This window comes from Chinchilla lanigera, unplaced genomic scaffold (genome assembly GCF_000276665.1).
Source record: "Chinchilla lanigera isolate Chin_1 unplaced genomic scaffold, ChiLan1.0 scaffold00083, whole genome shotgun sequence".
In the NCBI taxonomy this organism is placed as follows: domain Eukaryota; kingdom Metazoa; phylum Chordata; class Mammalia; order Rodentia; family Chinchillidae; genus Chinchilla; species Chinchilla lanigera.
The window spans coordinates 7,142,791-7,157,004 of NW_004955484.1; the positions used below are offsets into that span (position 1 = coordinate 7,142,791).

Sequence of the window (14,214 nt, forward strand, 5' to 3'; positions counted from 1 at the left end):
CCTCGCGAGTACAGGGACTTGGGCGATTCCAGGTCTAGGTCCGCGCTGAGCAATGAGATGAAGTCCGAGGGCATCGCAGCTCGACCCAGCCCGGCCCGAAGGCAGCGAGAGCGGGGGAGCGGCGGTGGCGGCGGCACCTCCTCTCCGGGACCGCGGGCACCGAACCGGGGGGCGGCGAGGGCGGGCTGCCGCTGCCTCCTCCTCGAGGGCAGTTCACTTCCACCGGGCCGAGGACCGACGAGACGGCGGCAGAGCGGAGGGAAACTCCACGGGGACTGACTCCCGGCGAGCCAGGACTGAGGTTCGGGGCGGGGAAAGGGAGGGGAGAGAACCAACGGGTCCGTTTCGTGCTCCTCCTCGGCGAAAACTGACGGTCGCCGCCACCGCCGCCGCCGCTGACAGGAATCTGAGCCCCGCCCCCCGCGGAGCAGTGCGCAGGCGCGGAGGGGGGCGCGCGGCAGCCGGGAAGAGCCGGGCGGCCGCCGGAGGGCGGGGAGACGCGCCGCGGAACAGCATCAACAAGGGCTTCGCTTCCTGCCGCGGCCGCCCGGCTGCTGGTCCGGAGCGCCGCGCAGGCCCCGCCGGCGGGAGGGAGGGAGGCGAGGAGGCGGCCCCGCGCTGGGGCCCCGGGGAGGGAAAAGGTATCTGCAGGACCTGGTGGCGGCGACTGCCGGCCCCGCGCCACGATGAGCTTGGAGGACGCCGATCCCCGGGAGCTCGGCGTCTGCGAGCGGGGAAGGACTCCGGGGACTTCGGCGGCCGAGAAGGCTGCCTGGGGTCTCTCGGAGAACGGAGTATCGTCGCTTGGACAGCGACCAGCCCTTCGGGGTTTTCATAGCAGTGTCTGCAATGAGCTGGCCAAAGGACTGTCAAACTCATTTCTTAATTAAGAAATGGCCGATCAGATCCTAAAACCCTCAAGTTATTGATTCTTTTTAAATTGAAGTACTGTACTTTCTATCCCTCATCCCCACTCCGGCCTTGGGAAACTGCAATTTAAAATAAAATTTTAAATCTCTCTCTGATTGTGCTAGACCATCTGAATTTATTTGGATTGGAAAACAGAAGACAGTTTAAAAATTAGATCATGTGAATCTACCTGGCTGTTCTACGAAGAAAAAAAAAAAGCAAGCCTAAAATGCTGTCTTCCAAACAGGCTTTCACTTTTTACTTTTGAATTAGGCAAAGATGGAGGAAGAACGCTTGTAAATGAGTTTTTGCTACGTATTCTGTTCATGGAAGCCAAAAGTTTTCCGTTGCAAAAACAAAAATCCTCACCTACACCGCAGACCGTTTCCTGACTCTTAATAGACTTCTGGGAAATTTTTAATCAAGTTATTAAAATATCAATTGGAACGCAGGGTGTGCATCTTGGGAAATAATTTTAATCTTGTGTGGAGTATTGATGCCAGGAGCCACATGGGCAAGGTTTCTGAGCTATTCTAGTTTTTATTTTTGTTTTGTTACCGTGTCTGCAAAAATATTTAGAATCACAAAAAACAGTCCTTTGTGAACATGTACATAAGCTGCGGAGTCCTCCCCCATGAAGTGCCCCCATGAATCTGGGCGCTTCATCTGGACTCTGAGGTTGATGAGACAAGGTCTCAGCAAAGGAGCCCTCCCTGCAGGTGTCTCTCTGGTGGGCCTTTTACAAAATTCTACTTGCAGACCTAGAATTAAAACTTGTAGGGGCTAGGGATTTAGCTCAGTGACGCAGCACCTCTTTGGCAAGTGTAAGGTCCTGGGTTAGAGATACTCCCACCTAAATAAAAATAAAAAAATAAAGACGTGTCACAAGAGCCTACCTTCTTTCCATCAGAACACGATTCAGGTTACCCAGTTATGGTCACTGAACTGTGCACAGTAATGAACGAACCCTGTGACCATTTTCCTCCTCTCAGAGGTCAGAAAGCTTTTCAGAGTCACCCCAAGATGGCAAAGCAGAACCAGAAACCACCCTCAAATTTCTATCTCTCTGGGGCTGTCCTAACAAGTCTCAAGGGAAGTCCCTTTATAACCAGTAAAAGCCCCACACATTAGGAGGGAAAGAAGGAAACCTCTGATTGCCCAACAGGTCAAGGACTATTGAAATCCCTTAGCCTTTGAGTTGGGGTAAACATCTTGGAGACCTCCCCCTCCATTAGTCTTATTGTAAGAAGGGGAAACTGCAGTGCACCAGGCAGAGCCCAGGTACTAAGAAAGCTGGGTGAGTCAGAGTATATTCCTTTTCCTTAGACCCGTGTAATCACTACAAATTCAGGGTACAGGAAATCCCCCGTTACTGTTCTAATCCTAATTAACAAGTCAAGAATGGCAAGGCCTCTTCCCCTTTCCCTCAATACTGCTTTGCCCTTTTGTGTGTTTTTTTTCCTCTTTACTTTGTTGTAATCATATTTGTTAATCGTATTTCCCCAATTAGGTAAAAGGGAAGAAGGGTGCCCCAGAATGAGACAACCTACACTGTGAATTCCCCCCACCACCACCACATCGGGATTCTAGCCTCCCCAACACCATCCCTGCCTGTCATTTTGAGAAATAAAGTCTTTAAAAAACTGCTTTGATGGATAGTTTTTACGGCCATAACATGCAGCAACAGAGAAACCTGGATTTTTCATTGCCTTTCAAATTTTAGTGACTAAAAACGCCGATTTTTAATATTTACCCTACTGTGATCAAAAAATATAAAAGACCTTCACGGTATTCAAAGTTAGGAAAGAAACTATCTGATCATTGTGTCTTTAGTAAATTATATGCTCCTAGTTACAATAATATTTCCCGCGGTGGTCATTTATGTCTCAGTTGTGTCCCCTTTTATTTAGGTTTTTTAGTTTTGGTTTTTTTCTGGTACCAGGAATCAAACTCACGACCTTGCGCTTGCCAGGCAGGCGCTGTGCTGCTGAGCTAAATCCCCAGCCCCCTTATTTAGTCTTTTAAATAGTGTAATGATACTCTGTCTTTTTTTTTTTTTTTTTTTTTGTCTTTTTGAGACAGGGTCTTGCTATGCAGTTCAGGCTGGCCTTGAGCTCACTTTGTAGCCCAGGCTGGTCTTGAACGCTCAAGGATCCTCCTGCCTCAGCCTTCTAAGTGCTGGAATTATAGGCATGCGCCACCACGCCTGGCAGCATTTTGAAAAACACCCCCATCTGGACTTGGTGGTACATGCCTGGAATCCCAGCTACTCTGGAGGGTGAGGCAAAAGGATGGCAAATTAGAGGCCAGCCTGGGTGAAAAAGGGCTGGGGATGTGGCTCCACAGTCCCTGGATTCAATCCTCACTATCACCAAAAGAAAAAAGGGAAGAAGAAAGAAAGAAAGAAAGAAAGAAAGAAAGAAAGAAAGAAAGAAAGAAAGAAAGAGAAAGAAAGAGAAAGAAAGAGAAAGAAAGAGAAAGAAAGAGAAAGAAAGAGAAAGAAAGAGAAAGAAAGAGAGAAAGAGAGAAAGGAAGGAAGGAAGGAAGGAAGGAAGGAAGGAAGGAAGGGAGGGAAAGAAATACAAAGAAAGAAAGAAAGGCTACAAAATATATGGTATAAAGTAAAACATTAAGCATGTAAAATCTGGAAATTTCCTTTTGCTGTAAATTACAATAGACTCAACAAAACACACAGGTTTAGTAGTTTATAAAATTCCCTTATATTACTTCCCAATGGTATATCATGTTCCCTCAATTAAAATTTCATAAGAACGCATATTCAGCTAAGAGATTGCATAGGTTATGCAATAGAGTGGCAGTTTTTACATTGGTAGTGTGTTCTTTAACCCCTCCTGGACCTGTTTAGGCACTTTGTGAATTGTGTAGCTGAATCTACTCTAAATGAAAGAGGTTCAAATATCAACCACAGGAAAGGGAATTAAATAAGCTCATACAGAACAGAGGAATGTGTTTTCACACGGTCTACAGAATGTTGGTCACTGTAATACAATTAAGGCTGTTAAAATAATTTTAGTCACACACATATATATTGTAAGGAACCTATTAAACAAACACAAAATCTGAATGGAAATTTTTCAGGGCTGTTTAGACCACAGATTATTTTTGCTCACCTTGGGGAGCACTCTTCTAATAATAATAGAAAATTGATAGTGGTGGGAAGTAGCAGTGACCTCATTTATAATGAAATTATAATCAAATTCTTATTTGGTTATGTTTACGTGTCACTTTTTACCCTAAGAACAGGTTCTAACCAATATTTCAGGGGCCAAATTAGTTTCTAGATAATTTGCCATCAGATTTAGAACATTCCCACCCCCTTCACCTTCCAAAATGCTTAAATAAAAATTATTATTTTCGGGCACCTGATTTACTTTGAAGAAACATTTCTATATTTTATGAATTGGTCTGAGTCAGAGTTTGCATACGAAATCTTCTAGAGACCAGTTAAATCTCAAGATCTAGAGTAACTGCAGGTCTTGTAGTGTGGCACTAATCAGCTTGAACTGGAGTGAGTGTAGAAAAGGAGGTAAATGCCAGAGAAATGTAAAGTATGAATTAGGAAAAAGGTATTTTATTTTATTTTTGTGTGTGTGTTTTGTTGTTGTTGTTTTGGTTTTTTTTTTTTTTCGTCTTTTTGAGACAGGGTCTCACTATGCAGTTCGGGCTGGCCTTGAGCTCACTTTGTAGCCCAGGCTGGTCTCAAATTCACAAGGATCCTCCTGCCTCAGCCTCCAGAGCGCCACCACGCCTGGCTTTTTTTTTTTTTTTTTTTTAGAAAGGAGATATTTTAATGAGAAAATAAAAATCTTTGAGGCCATTAAACCAAGAAAGGAAGATAATGTCTCCAAATCAACCCAGCACCAGGCTAGCTAAACAGATGCAAACTGCAAGCGGGTCCTTATTCAAATTGGCCCTGATACCACGGCATTACATTTGCAAAGATGCTTTTCACGCCTCTGATCATAGCCATTTATGGAGTCTTGTCTGTCAGCCTCATCTCAGTCCTGGTATTACTATAGACAGTTAAGCTCGGTAGAAATATTATAGGCGACAGAGCTAGGCCCTTAAGAGTCAGTGCAGAAGAGAATACACGGCGACTGTGGCTGGAGGACCCTCTGTTAGTGGCCAGGCCTCAAGACGAAAGACAGAACGACTACACCTACACACTTCCCCTAGGGATGAACAGCAGCGAATGACACTGTAAACAGGCGTCAGTCACCTTGAGTGGGGGGCCAGAACCTCCCGTGGAGGAAAAGTCCCAGTTCGGTCCACGTACACCTGCTACGTGACTTACTTCCCCACTTGATCCCCATTTAGTCAATATTACCTAGCAATTATACTTGTAATCTTATTGGTTGACTATTGTTTTGTCCTACCTCATATCCACCTTGTGATTTCCCATTGGGTCAATGCTACCCAAGCGACTATACTTGTAATCTCATTGCTTGATTATAGTTTTGTCCTACCTTAGACCCGCCTCACCTTGTGGTTTTGCTCCACAAAACTCCCTTGAGAAGGGGTCTCCCCAGCATCCAACTCTGAACCCCTTGTCTCTCTCTTAAACAGCAGCTTTCTTCCCACCAATAAATATGTTCTGCTCTTAGCCTCCACTGTTCCTAGAATTCATTCTTCGATTTTAAAGAACAAAAACTTGGCGTATAGGACATCTAGCAGGCTAGCAGGTTGGGAGTAATAGTATTTCCCTTATATTATTTGGAGGTCCTATATCATCCCTGTATCAGTGTTAGTTTGTCCAGGTTTATGGACAGTTTCCTATTGCCCTCTCTTGTTTTGGGGAGTTTTAATTCGAGTTGCATGGGTTTCGTGCAGGGATCTGTGATCTCCTTAAAGCAGTATGCCAGCTTTTGCAAGCTTGTAGCTACATGTTTCTCTTTCTTTGGGAAACAAAGGTCAAAAGTTCACAAGCTTTCTAAAAGAAAGATCCATAACCCAGGAAAGATAACAAAGATAATTCTTCTACTCTCTGTGAAGCAAACCGTTCCACAAACGCGTATCAGGCACTGCACTAGCTGTAGAGGAGAGAGAAAGGTTTTACAGAGCCGAATATAAGCCGTGAACACAACCTGAAGAGGGAGGCAGCCTATAAATAAACACTTGCACTGTGACCGATCATAGATTAGAAATCCTTACAGGTATTTATCAATAAATTATCTACTTGCTTTCTTACTGGGCTGATAGAGGGGTAGAGGAAGGAATGTCCTCTCACAGACCACATTCTCCTCCTCCCACTGTGCCCTGCAGCGGATCTCTCCATTCCAGCAGCAGTTTGCTACAAAGGTTGAAAGAAGTTAGAAAAAAAGAGAATTCAAAAAAAGAAAAGAAAAGGAAAGAAGCTAGACAGTCGCAGGGCAAAGTCCAAGCACGCTCCTGTTTACAATGTAATGCATCACAGCTATGATATGTTGATGCAAATATTCCGAGAAATACCTGGGCTTCATTGGACTTTGTCAGAGGATAGTCAAAGAAATACCGAGTGTCTTTGTTTCAGCTTTGCTGAGGATTATGGCTAAATACTCAGGTCAAGGGTGCAGTGATAAAATATTTGAATTGGTCATCCACAACTAAGCCCCAAATTGAAAGGCTAAGTGGAAGTTATTGGATAAACTAGACTGACTTTAAGAATAACATATTCTTTCAGCTGAGTAAGCAAATGTGGAGTCCTCCAAACCTAGAATCCACTTATAAAATATGAGGCTTAGAATATTTATTTATTTATTTATTCACTCATTCAAAAATCCTACTTTACTATGCTGGGTATGCTGGTGGACGCCAATAGTCCTAGCACTTAGGAGGCTGAGGCAGGAGGATTGTCGCACGTTCAAGGCTAGCCTGGACTACATAATGAGTTCAAGCCAGTCTAACATACATAGGGAGACCCTATCTCAAAAACAAACAAAACATTCTGATTTACCTTCAAACTACAGCTCAGATATCACTTCCTGTGTGAATTCATCCTGAACTATTCCAAGCAATATTAATTTTTCCCTCTCTCATAACATTTTATTCAGGTTGCTGGCATAAAAATCATCACAGTGAATTAAATAGTCCCTGGGTCTCTCTCTGACATACTGTGAACACTTTGGTTGTAAAACTAAAGAAAGGTAAAACTAAACAAAACTCGGAACTGGGTATACAGCTTGATGCTAGAGTACTTGCCTCCCGTGTTTGAGTCTCTAGGTTCTATCCCCAGCACTGCAAGCAAACAAACATCTTGGCTTTAACTAGCTTGTAATTGTAACTGATTGTGAACGTGTAGCTTAGCACCCCGACAAAATGAGATAAACTCACTAGTAGCCATCTTTGACATTTTAATAGAACATCGGGTACAGAGATTACTAGAAGGAAAGAAATTGGAAAGGGAAGAGACCAGAGGGGAAAGCCCTTGAGTATTATACCAAGGAAAATTTCTTTAATGTCAAAAATTTGGTTCTTTATCCTATAAGCATTGGGGAATAACTGAAGGTTTTTGAAGAAGTCAATGGCCTGACCATCGCTGTATTTTAAGAAAGTAATGTTTTGTTTGTTTTTTTGTTTTGTCTTTTTGAGACAGGGTCTCGTTATGCAGTTCAGGCTGGCCTTGAGCTCACTTTGTAGCCCAGACTGGTCTCAGACTCTCAACGATCCTCCTGCCTCAGCCTCCTGAAAGCTGAGATTACAGGCGTGCGCCACCATGCCCAGTTTAAAGAAGTAATGGAGGCAGAGATAGAGAGCATAAATATCCAGCCAGGTTGAGCCCAGACAAAGACTAGCCAGGACTTAACAAGATCCTAAAGAGTAGAGAAGGGGAACAGAAAGATGGAATTGTTTCTGTAAGACGCTGTAGATGTCACATCTAAAGTACTCAGTAACTGCTCACATGTTTAGAGAAAGGGTGGAAGTCTACGAAAAGAGATGGAAGGATGAGGCTTTGAAATATCTACCAACCAGCTCTAACTAGGGTCTAGTAGCTCAGTACACACACACACACACACACACACACACACACATTTTAACAGAGAAGCAAACACTACTACACATGAATCACCTGAGATTTCATACTTTATCTGGAATGGCAAAGACTAACTAGAAATCACCTTAGGCTTACTCTTTAGCGGTAGGAAGTCCACGTAAACATAACTTGTTGAAACTCAGTGAGAAAGGAAATTGATAAGAAACAAACTACATGAGCATGCCTTCCCAATTTTCACTCCAAACAAACTTGAGCATTAATATTTAAGCCAGTAAATGCTCACTTCTATAATAACTACACATGGAAGAAGTTCAGAAATGTTAAAGGCCAAAAAATCTTCTGAGAAAGAGAAGAAAGCTATTAGAAATAAGAAGCAGCAACCATTTCCTTAAAGAGGATCAAGCCAGCTGTGGTGGCACATGCCTATAATCCCAGCACTCAGGAGGCTGAGGCAGGAGGAACGCTGTGAGTTCAAAGCCAGCCTGCACTACATATTGAGAGTCTGCCTCAAAAAAAAAAAAAAAAAAAAAGAGAATCAATTTGAAATCTTCCACTCATGGAAGACTTGGGTAATAATGAACCTCAAGTTTATTTTGTAAAGCCTGGAACCAAGGACCAATAATTTAAAAACCATGTACAAAACAGGCTGAGGGAACTCTTAACTCAGTTCTTAGAGCCTAAACCAAAATCGTACAGGACAAATAGATGATCTGCCCTTCTTAGCAAATTAAAACTTCTCTGAGCCGGCTGGGGATTTAGCTCAGCAGCACAGCACCTGCCTGGCAAGCGCAAGGTCATGAGTTCGGTTCCCAGTACCAGAAAAAAAAAAAAAACCTTCTCTGAGCCAGGCATGGTGGTGGGTGTCTATAATCCCTACTCAGGAGGCTGAGGCAGGAGGGTTGAAGTGAGTTTGAGGCCAGTCTGGGCTACATAATGAGTCAACCTGAACTACACAGCTAGATCCTGTCGATAGATAGATCGATCGATCGATCAAACAAACCAGTGGAGTCTCTGGAGGAAACCATGCCTGACTTCAGTTATCTGCATTACTCATTTTTGCTTCAGAGGTCTGGGACTGGGTTTTCTGGCACTTCAAAGTGAGAAAATCTTAACTTGATACAATCTGCCAGGTTCTTGGAACTTTGTCGGGCCTCTGTCTCCTCTCTGTGAAATAGAAATAAGTGGGTTAGATGATTTATCAGGCAGGGATTGTTTGGCTTAGAGGTTTCATTTTTCTCCTGCAAGGAGCCTGGAGTCGGGCCATCCACAGCCAGTCCCACAGCCCCACAGGGCCTCAGACACCAGGCCTACTCCTCTGCCAACGGCCTGGTTCTCACACTTAGACGAGGGCTGTCACCTCCAGGCGCCGGGCCTGCATTCTAGGCAAGAACAGAAGGAAGGCCAGAGGGCGAAAGGGACAGCGCTCTTCCTTGGAGGACTCACATGGTGGCTTTAAATTACATGTCACTGGCCACCAGTGTGTCACAGGGCAAATCATCTGAACAGAAACACCGGGAAAGGGGTGGGGTGTGTGGATGGGTGCACTGAGGCTCTGAACAAAAATGGGGGATCCATTAGCAAGGAATTGGGAAGAATAGATGTTGGGTAGGCAATTACAGTATCTGCCAAAGACTACCTGGCAGTAAAAGTAACTTCCTTCTCCGAAATTCTATAATTCTAACCTTTTCACTACTTTTGTTTCACTAGCTCTCCACCGCCCCCCCCTGCACCCCAGTTTAGGGAATGGAACCCAGGCCCTCATTCACTCAGAGTAAGTGCTCTATCACTGAACTACATCGCCAGACTTTTAAAAAAATTAGTGGATAATGCCTGTAATCTTACCATTCTATGAGGCTGAGGCAGGAAGATTGCAAGGTCAAGCCCAGCCTGGGCAATTTAGTGACTTAGTAAGAAACCTGTCTCACAGTCAAAAAGCGGATGGCATGTAGCTTGGTGTGAAAGCCCTGGGTTTAAGCCACAGTACAAAAAAATTTTTTTTAAATTATGAGACAAGATCTTGCTAAATTGCCCAGTCTGGCCGTGAACTTGCAGTCTTCCTGCCTCAGCCTGTCAAGTACCTGGGATTATTGATATACTCCACCTGGGCTGGGGATTTAGCTCAGCAGCACAGCGCCAGCCTGGCAAGTGCAAAATCATGAGTTCAATTTCTGGTACCAGAAGAAAAACAAAATAAACAAACAAACAAAAACACAAAACCGATATACTCCACCAGACGTGGCCCCTAATCATTTCTTATTTGAAAAGAGCATCCGATTTGGTGGAAAATGGATACATTATTTTTGTTTATTTTGTTTTATTTTGTTTTATGGTGCTGGGGTTTAAACTCAGGGCCTTGTGCGTGCAAGGCAAGAGCTCTATCACTGAGCCACAAACCCACCCTGAAAACGAGATATATCTTTAAAATCTAAAATTTTGAGCCAGGCCTGGTGGCACATGCCTGTAATCCCAGCACTTGGGAGGCTGAGGCAGGAGGATCATTGCAAGTTTGAGACCAGTCTGGGGCTACAAAGTAAGCTCAAGTCCAGCCTGAACTGCATAGGGAGACTCTTTCCCAAAAAGACAAAAAATAAAATAAAATTTTGGCAAAATAGAGGTTTAGCTCATACATGACATGATAATAAGTACATATTAACTTATTACAGTCAAAACTTTTTCACAAAAATTCTATATTTATTACCTTTTTTATTTTAAAATACATTTTATTAGCATGTATTTATGTACATAGTAGCTTTTCCCAAACTTCTTTTCCTTTAAGTAGGCTTGAATTTGAAATCCTCCTAGCCAGGCATGGTAGCACACACCTATAATCTCAGCTCTTAGGCGGCTGAGGCAGGAGGATCACTATGAGTTTGAGGCCAGCCTGGGCTACATATTAAGTTCATGGCGAGCCTGAACTATGTAGCAAGACACTGTCACAAAACAAAACAAAACAAATCCTCCTGCCTCAGTCTCCAAAACAGCTGGGATTACAGGCACATGCCATCTTGCCCAGCTCTAATCCCAGATATTCTGACTCCTTCTTTAAGTGAACTATATTATCTGGCTTTTCCTTCTAATCTCTAGCTCTTCTCACATGGTTTTATATCTTGGTGTTTCATTTCTCCAACAGAACAATAAACTTGTCAAGAGCAAAGTCCAACACTTAGCATAATCTTGGATTCATAGTGAGCAATCAATAACAACTGAATGGTGAATGAATGAATAATTATAATCTGAGTTTCTATGTCTTTTCTCTCCTCAGAACTTTGTCCTCAGCACATGCTTATTAACTGACTACCTCGCAGTCACAGCAGTTTGTATCCTGTGCAGCCAACTTTAGAAAGCCCTTTCTTTTCTAGCCTCAAATCCTCTTCCGCACCACACATTCAGCCCTACCCTGAAAGGGAGTCCTGATTACCTCCCTTCTCCTATTTTTTGGGAGACAGGGTCTCGCTGTGTAATTCAAACTGGACTTCAACTCACTATGAAGCCCAGGCTGGCCTCGAACTCATGGCAATCTTTCTGCCTCAGCCTCCAGAAGGCCATGACACCCGGTTTACCTCCCTTCTCCTAGTTGTTGCACCTGGCCCCCTTCCCATTTTAACAGATTAAAGGTCTAACTTTCAGGAAATTCTGCTACTGTGTCTACACTAGATCCTGCACCAGCCATTTCCTTTTCCTTTGCCCTCAAATTGACAGAATGCAGCAGGCAGCTGTACAATACCTCCAGTGTTATTTGTTTATTTATTTGTTTATTTAGATAGGGTCTTGGTATGTAGCCTAGGCTTTGACCTCAAGGCAATCCTCCTGCCTCAGCCTCCTGGGTTCTGGGATTATAGGCATGTGCCATCATACTTGGCTTTATTTTTCAATTTTTATTTTTTGGGACACAATCTCACTATGCAGATTAAGCTGGCCTTGAACCCATTATGGAGCCCAGGCTGGCCTCAAGCTGGTGACAATCCTCCTGCCTCAGCCTCCCGAGTACAGGGATTATGGGTGTACACTACTACATCCAGCTCACAAGTGTTTTTTTTTTTAATAAAAAATAAATTATATAAGGATTTTATGTACTGCAAAAGTGATAAGTATTCATTAAAAAACAACTAAAAATAATAGCTGAAAATATAAATTAAAAAATTAGGCTGAGCTGGGTGTGGTGGCTCACACCTGTAATCCCAGCACTTTAGAAGCTGAGGCAGAAAAAAAAAAAAAAAAAAAAGCTGAGGCAGGAGGATTGTTGAGAGTTCGAGACCAGCCTGGGCTACAAAGTGAGCTCAAGGCCAGCCTGAACTGCATAGTGAGATCTTGTCTCAAAAAGACAAAAAAAAAAAAAGTTAGGCTGAGCCAGGTGTGGTGGCACATGCCTATAATCCCAGCTCTTGGGAGGCTGAGGAAGGAGAATCTTTGTGAGTTCGAGGCCAGCCTGGGCTACAAAGTGAGCTCAAGTCCAGCTTGAACTGCATAGCGAGACCCTGTCTCAAAAAGACAAAAAAATGTTAGGCTGAAGATGTAGTTCAGTAGTGGAGTGTATGCTTAGCATTCCTAAGGCCCTGGCTTCATTCCCTGCACCAAAATAAGAAGATGATGAAGAAGTGGAAGGGTGAGGAGAATTAAGAATTATTCAAAAACCCATAAGACACCATAGAGAAAATATCATTTAGTATATAGCACTCTGGACTTTTTTCTATGTATATTTTGTATTACATGTTACAAAAATTATTGGCTATACTATGTATACTATTATCTTGCGTCTTTTTTTTTGTTTACAAATTTGTTTTTGTTGTTGTTGTTGTTGTTGTTGTTTTTTGCTTTGCTCCTTGAGACAGGGCCTCGCTGTGTATTCCAGGCTGGCCTTGAATGTACTGTGTAGCCCAGGATGGCATTGAACTCATAGCGATCCTCCTGCCCCAGCCTCCTGAGTGCTGGGATTACAGGCACACACAACCATGTCCATTTTTTTAAATAGTATTGAAGACTGAACACAGGGCCTTTGCCCTAAATGACATCCTTACCCTTTAAATATTTTTTATTTTAATTTTGAGACAAGATCTCACCAAGTACCCAGGCTGGGCTTGAACTTGTGGTCCTTCTGCCTCAGTCTCCAAAAGTGTTTTGGTTATAGGCACATAACACTACATCCAATCTATCTTTTTTTCTTTCTTTCTTCTTTTTGTCTTTTGTCTTTTTGAGACAAGATCTCGCTATGAAGTTCAGGCTGGCCTTGAGCTCACTTTGTAGTCCAGGCTGGCCTCAAACTTGTAGCAATCCTCTTGTCCCAGCCTCCTGCTGGGATTACAGCCATTAGCTACCACTCCTGGCTCCACAGGCATTCTTGAAGGCTGGATGTTATGGCACACACTTGTAATCCTAGCATCCAGGAGGCCGAGGCAGGAGAATAGCCATGAGTTTGAGGCCAGGGTTGACTACATAGTGAGTTTTGAGTCCAGTCTGACCTACATGGCCCTCAGTTAATCAATAAGTACATAAATATTCTTTTGTTTTGTTTTGTTTTCTGTCTTTTTGAGACGGGGTCTTGCTATGCAGTTCAGGCTGTCCTTAAGCTCACTTTGTAGCCCAGGCTGGCCTCGAACTCACAACGATCCTCCTGCCTCAGCCTCCCGAGTGCTGGGACGACAGGTGTGCGCCACCACACCCGGCAGTAAATAAATATTCTTAATCATATAGGTTGGCAGAGGACCATTCCATTATATGAAATATTTTACTTAGCAAATTTTCTGAATTTGGTATTTTGTTTATTTCTTCTTTGAAAACCTGTATAAATATCACTGAGATGAACATCCTGTGGGCAAATGTGTGCCAGGGCCTTTTAAAAATGATTTCCTTTGGATGTACTCCTCCGTGAGATTTACTGTAATGATCCGTAAGGAGAAACAGTACACACATCACATGAAGTAGGAGCGGGAAACAAACCCACAGTCACTCTCTGCCCTTATTTTGGGACCTAAAATGTTTGGCTTGGGGAGTGCAGGGCTTGCTCCGCATAACTTATTGCAGTGGTTGTAAAAGATATCCCGTCGCACAGCACCTGGAGTGCTACGCAGAACCCTACAGAAATGCTGCTGGGGGAGCTGAAACTCACAGAAATACAACCTCATGCTGAATCAAATACCATGAGTTGGGGCTGGGGATTTAGCTCAGTGGCACAGCGCTTGCCTGGCAAGCGCAAGGTCATGAGTTCGATTCCCGGTACCGGAAAAAAAAAAAAAAAAAAAAGACAGATACTGTGAGTGCAGCACCTGGCCCAGACCAGCATGAGGCTTCCATCTGAGAAAAAACACATCAGAGAAAAA

The 14,214-nt window shown here is 43.5% G+C and overlaps 1 protein-coding gene across 5 annotated transcripts in view; it reads right to left on the minus strand.

The window, feature by feature from the left end:
- Positions 1 to 93, minus strand: part of Nfat5 (nuclear factor of activated T-cells 5, tonicity-responsive) — a 108,085-nt gene extending 107,992 nt beyond the window's left edge. For 3 of the 5 annotated variants that reach the window (XM_013503964.1, XM_013503965.1, XM_005403545.2), the window contains exon 1: positions 4 to 93. In XM_013503964.1, the coding sequence (XP_013359418.1) occupies positions 4 to 74 (71 nt within the window). In that variant the 5' untranslated portion in view covers positions 75 to 93. Of the gene's footprint in view, position 1 lies in introns of all 5 variants that reach the window. The other 2 variants (XM_005403546.2, XM_005403544.2) reach the window with 1 other exon arrangement.
- Between the last annotated feature and the right edge of the window lie 14,121 nt (positions 94 to 14,214).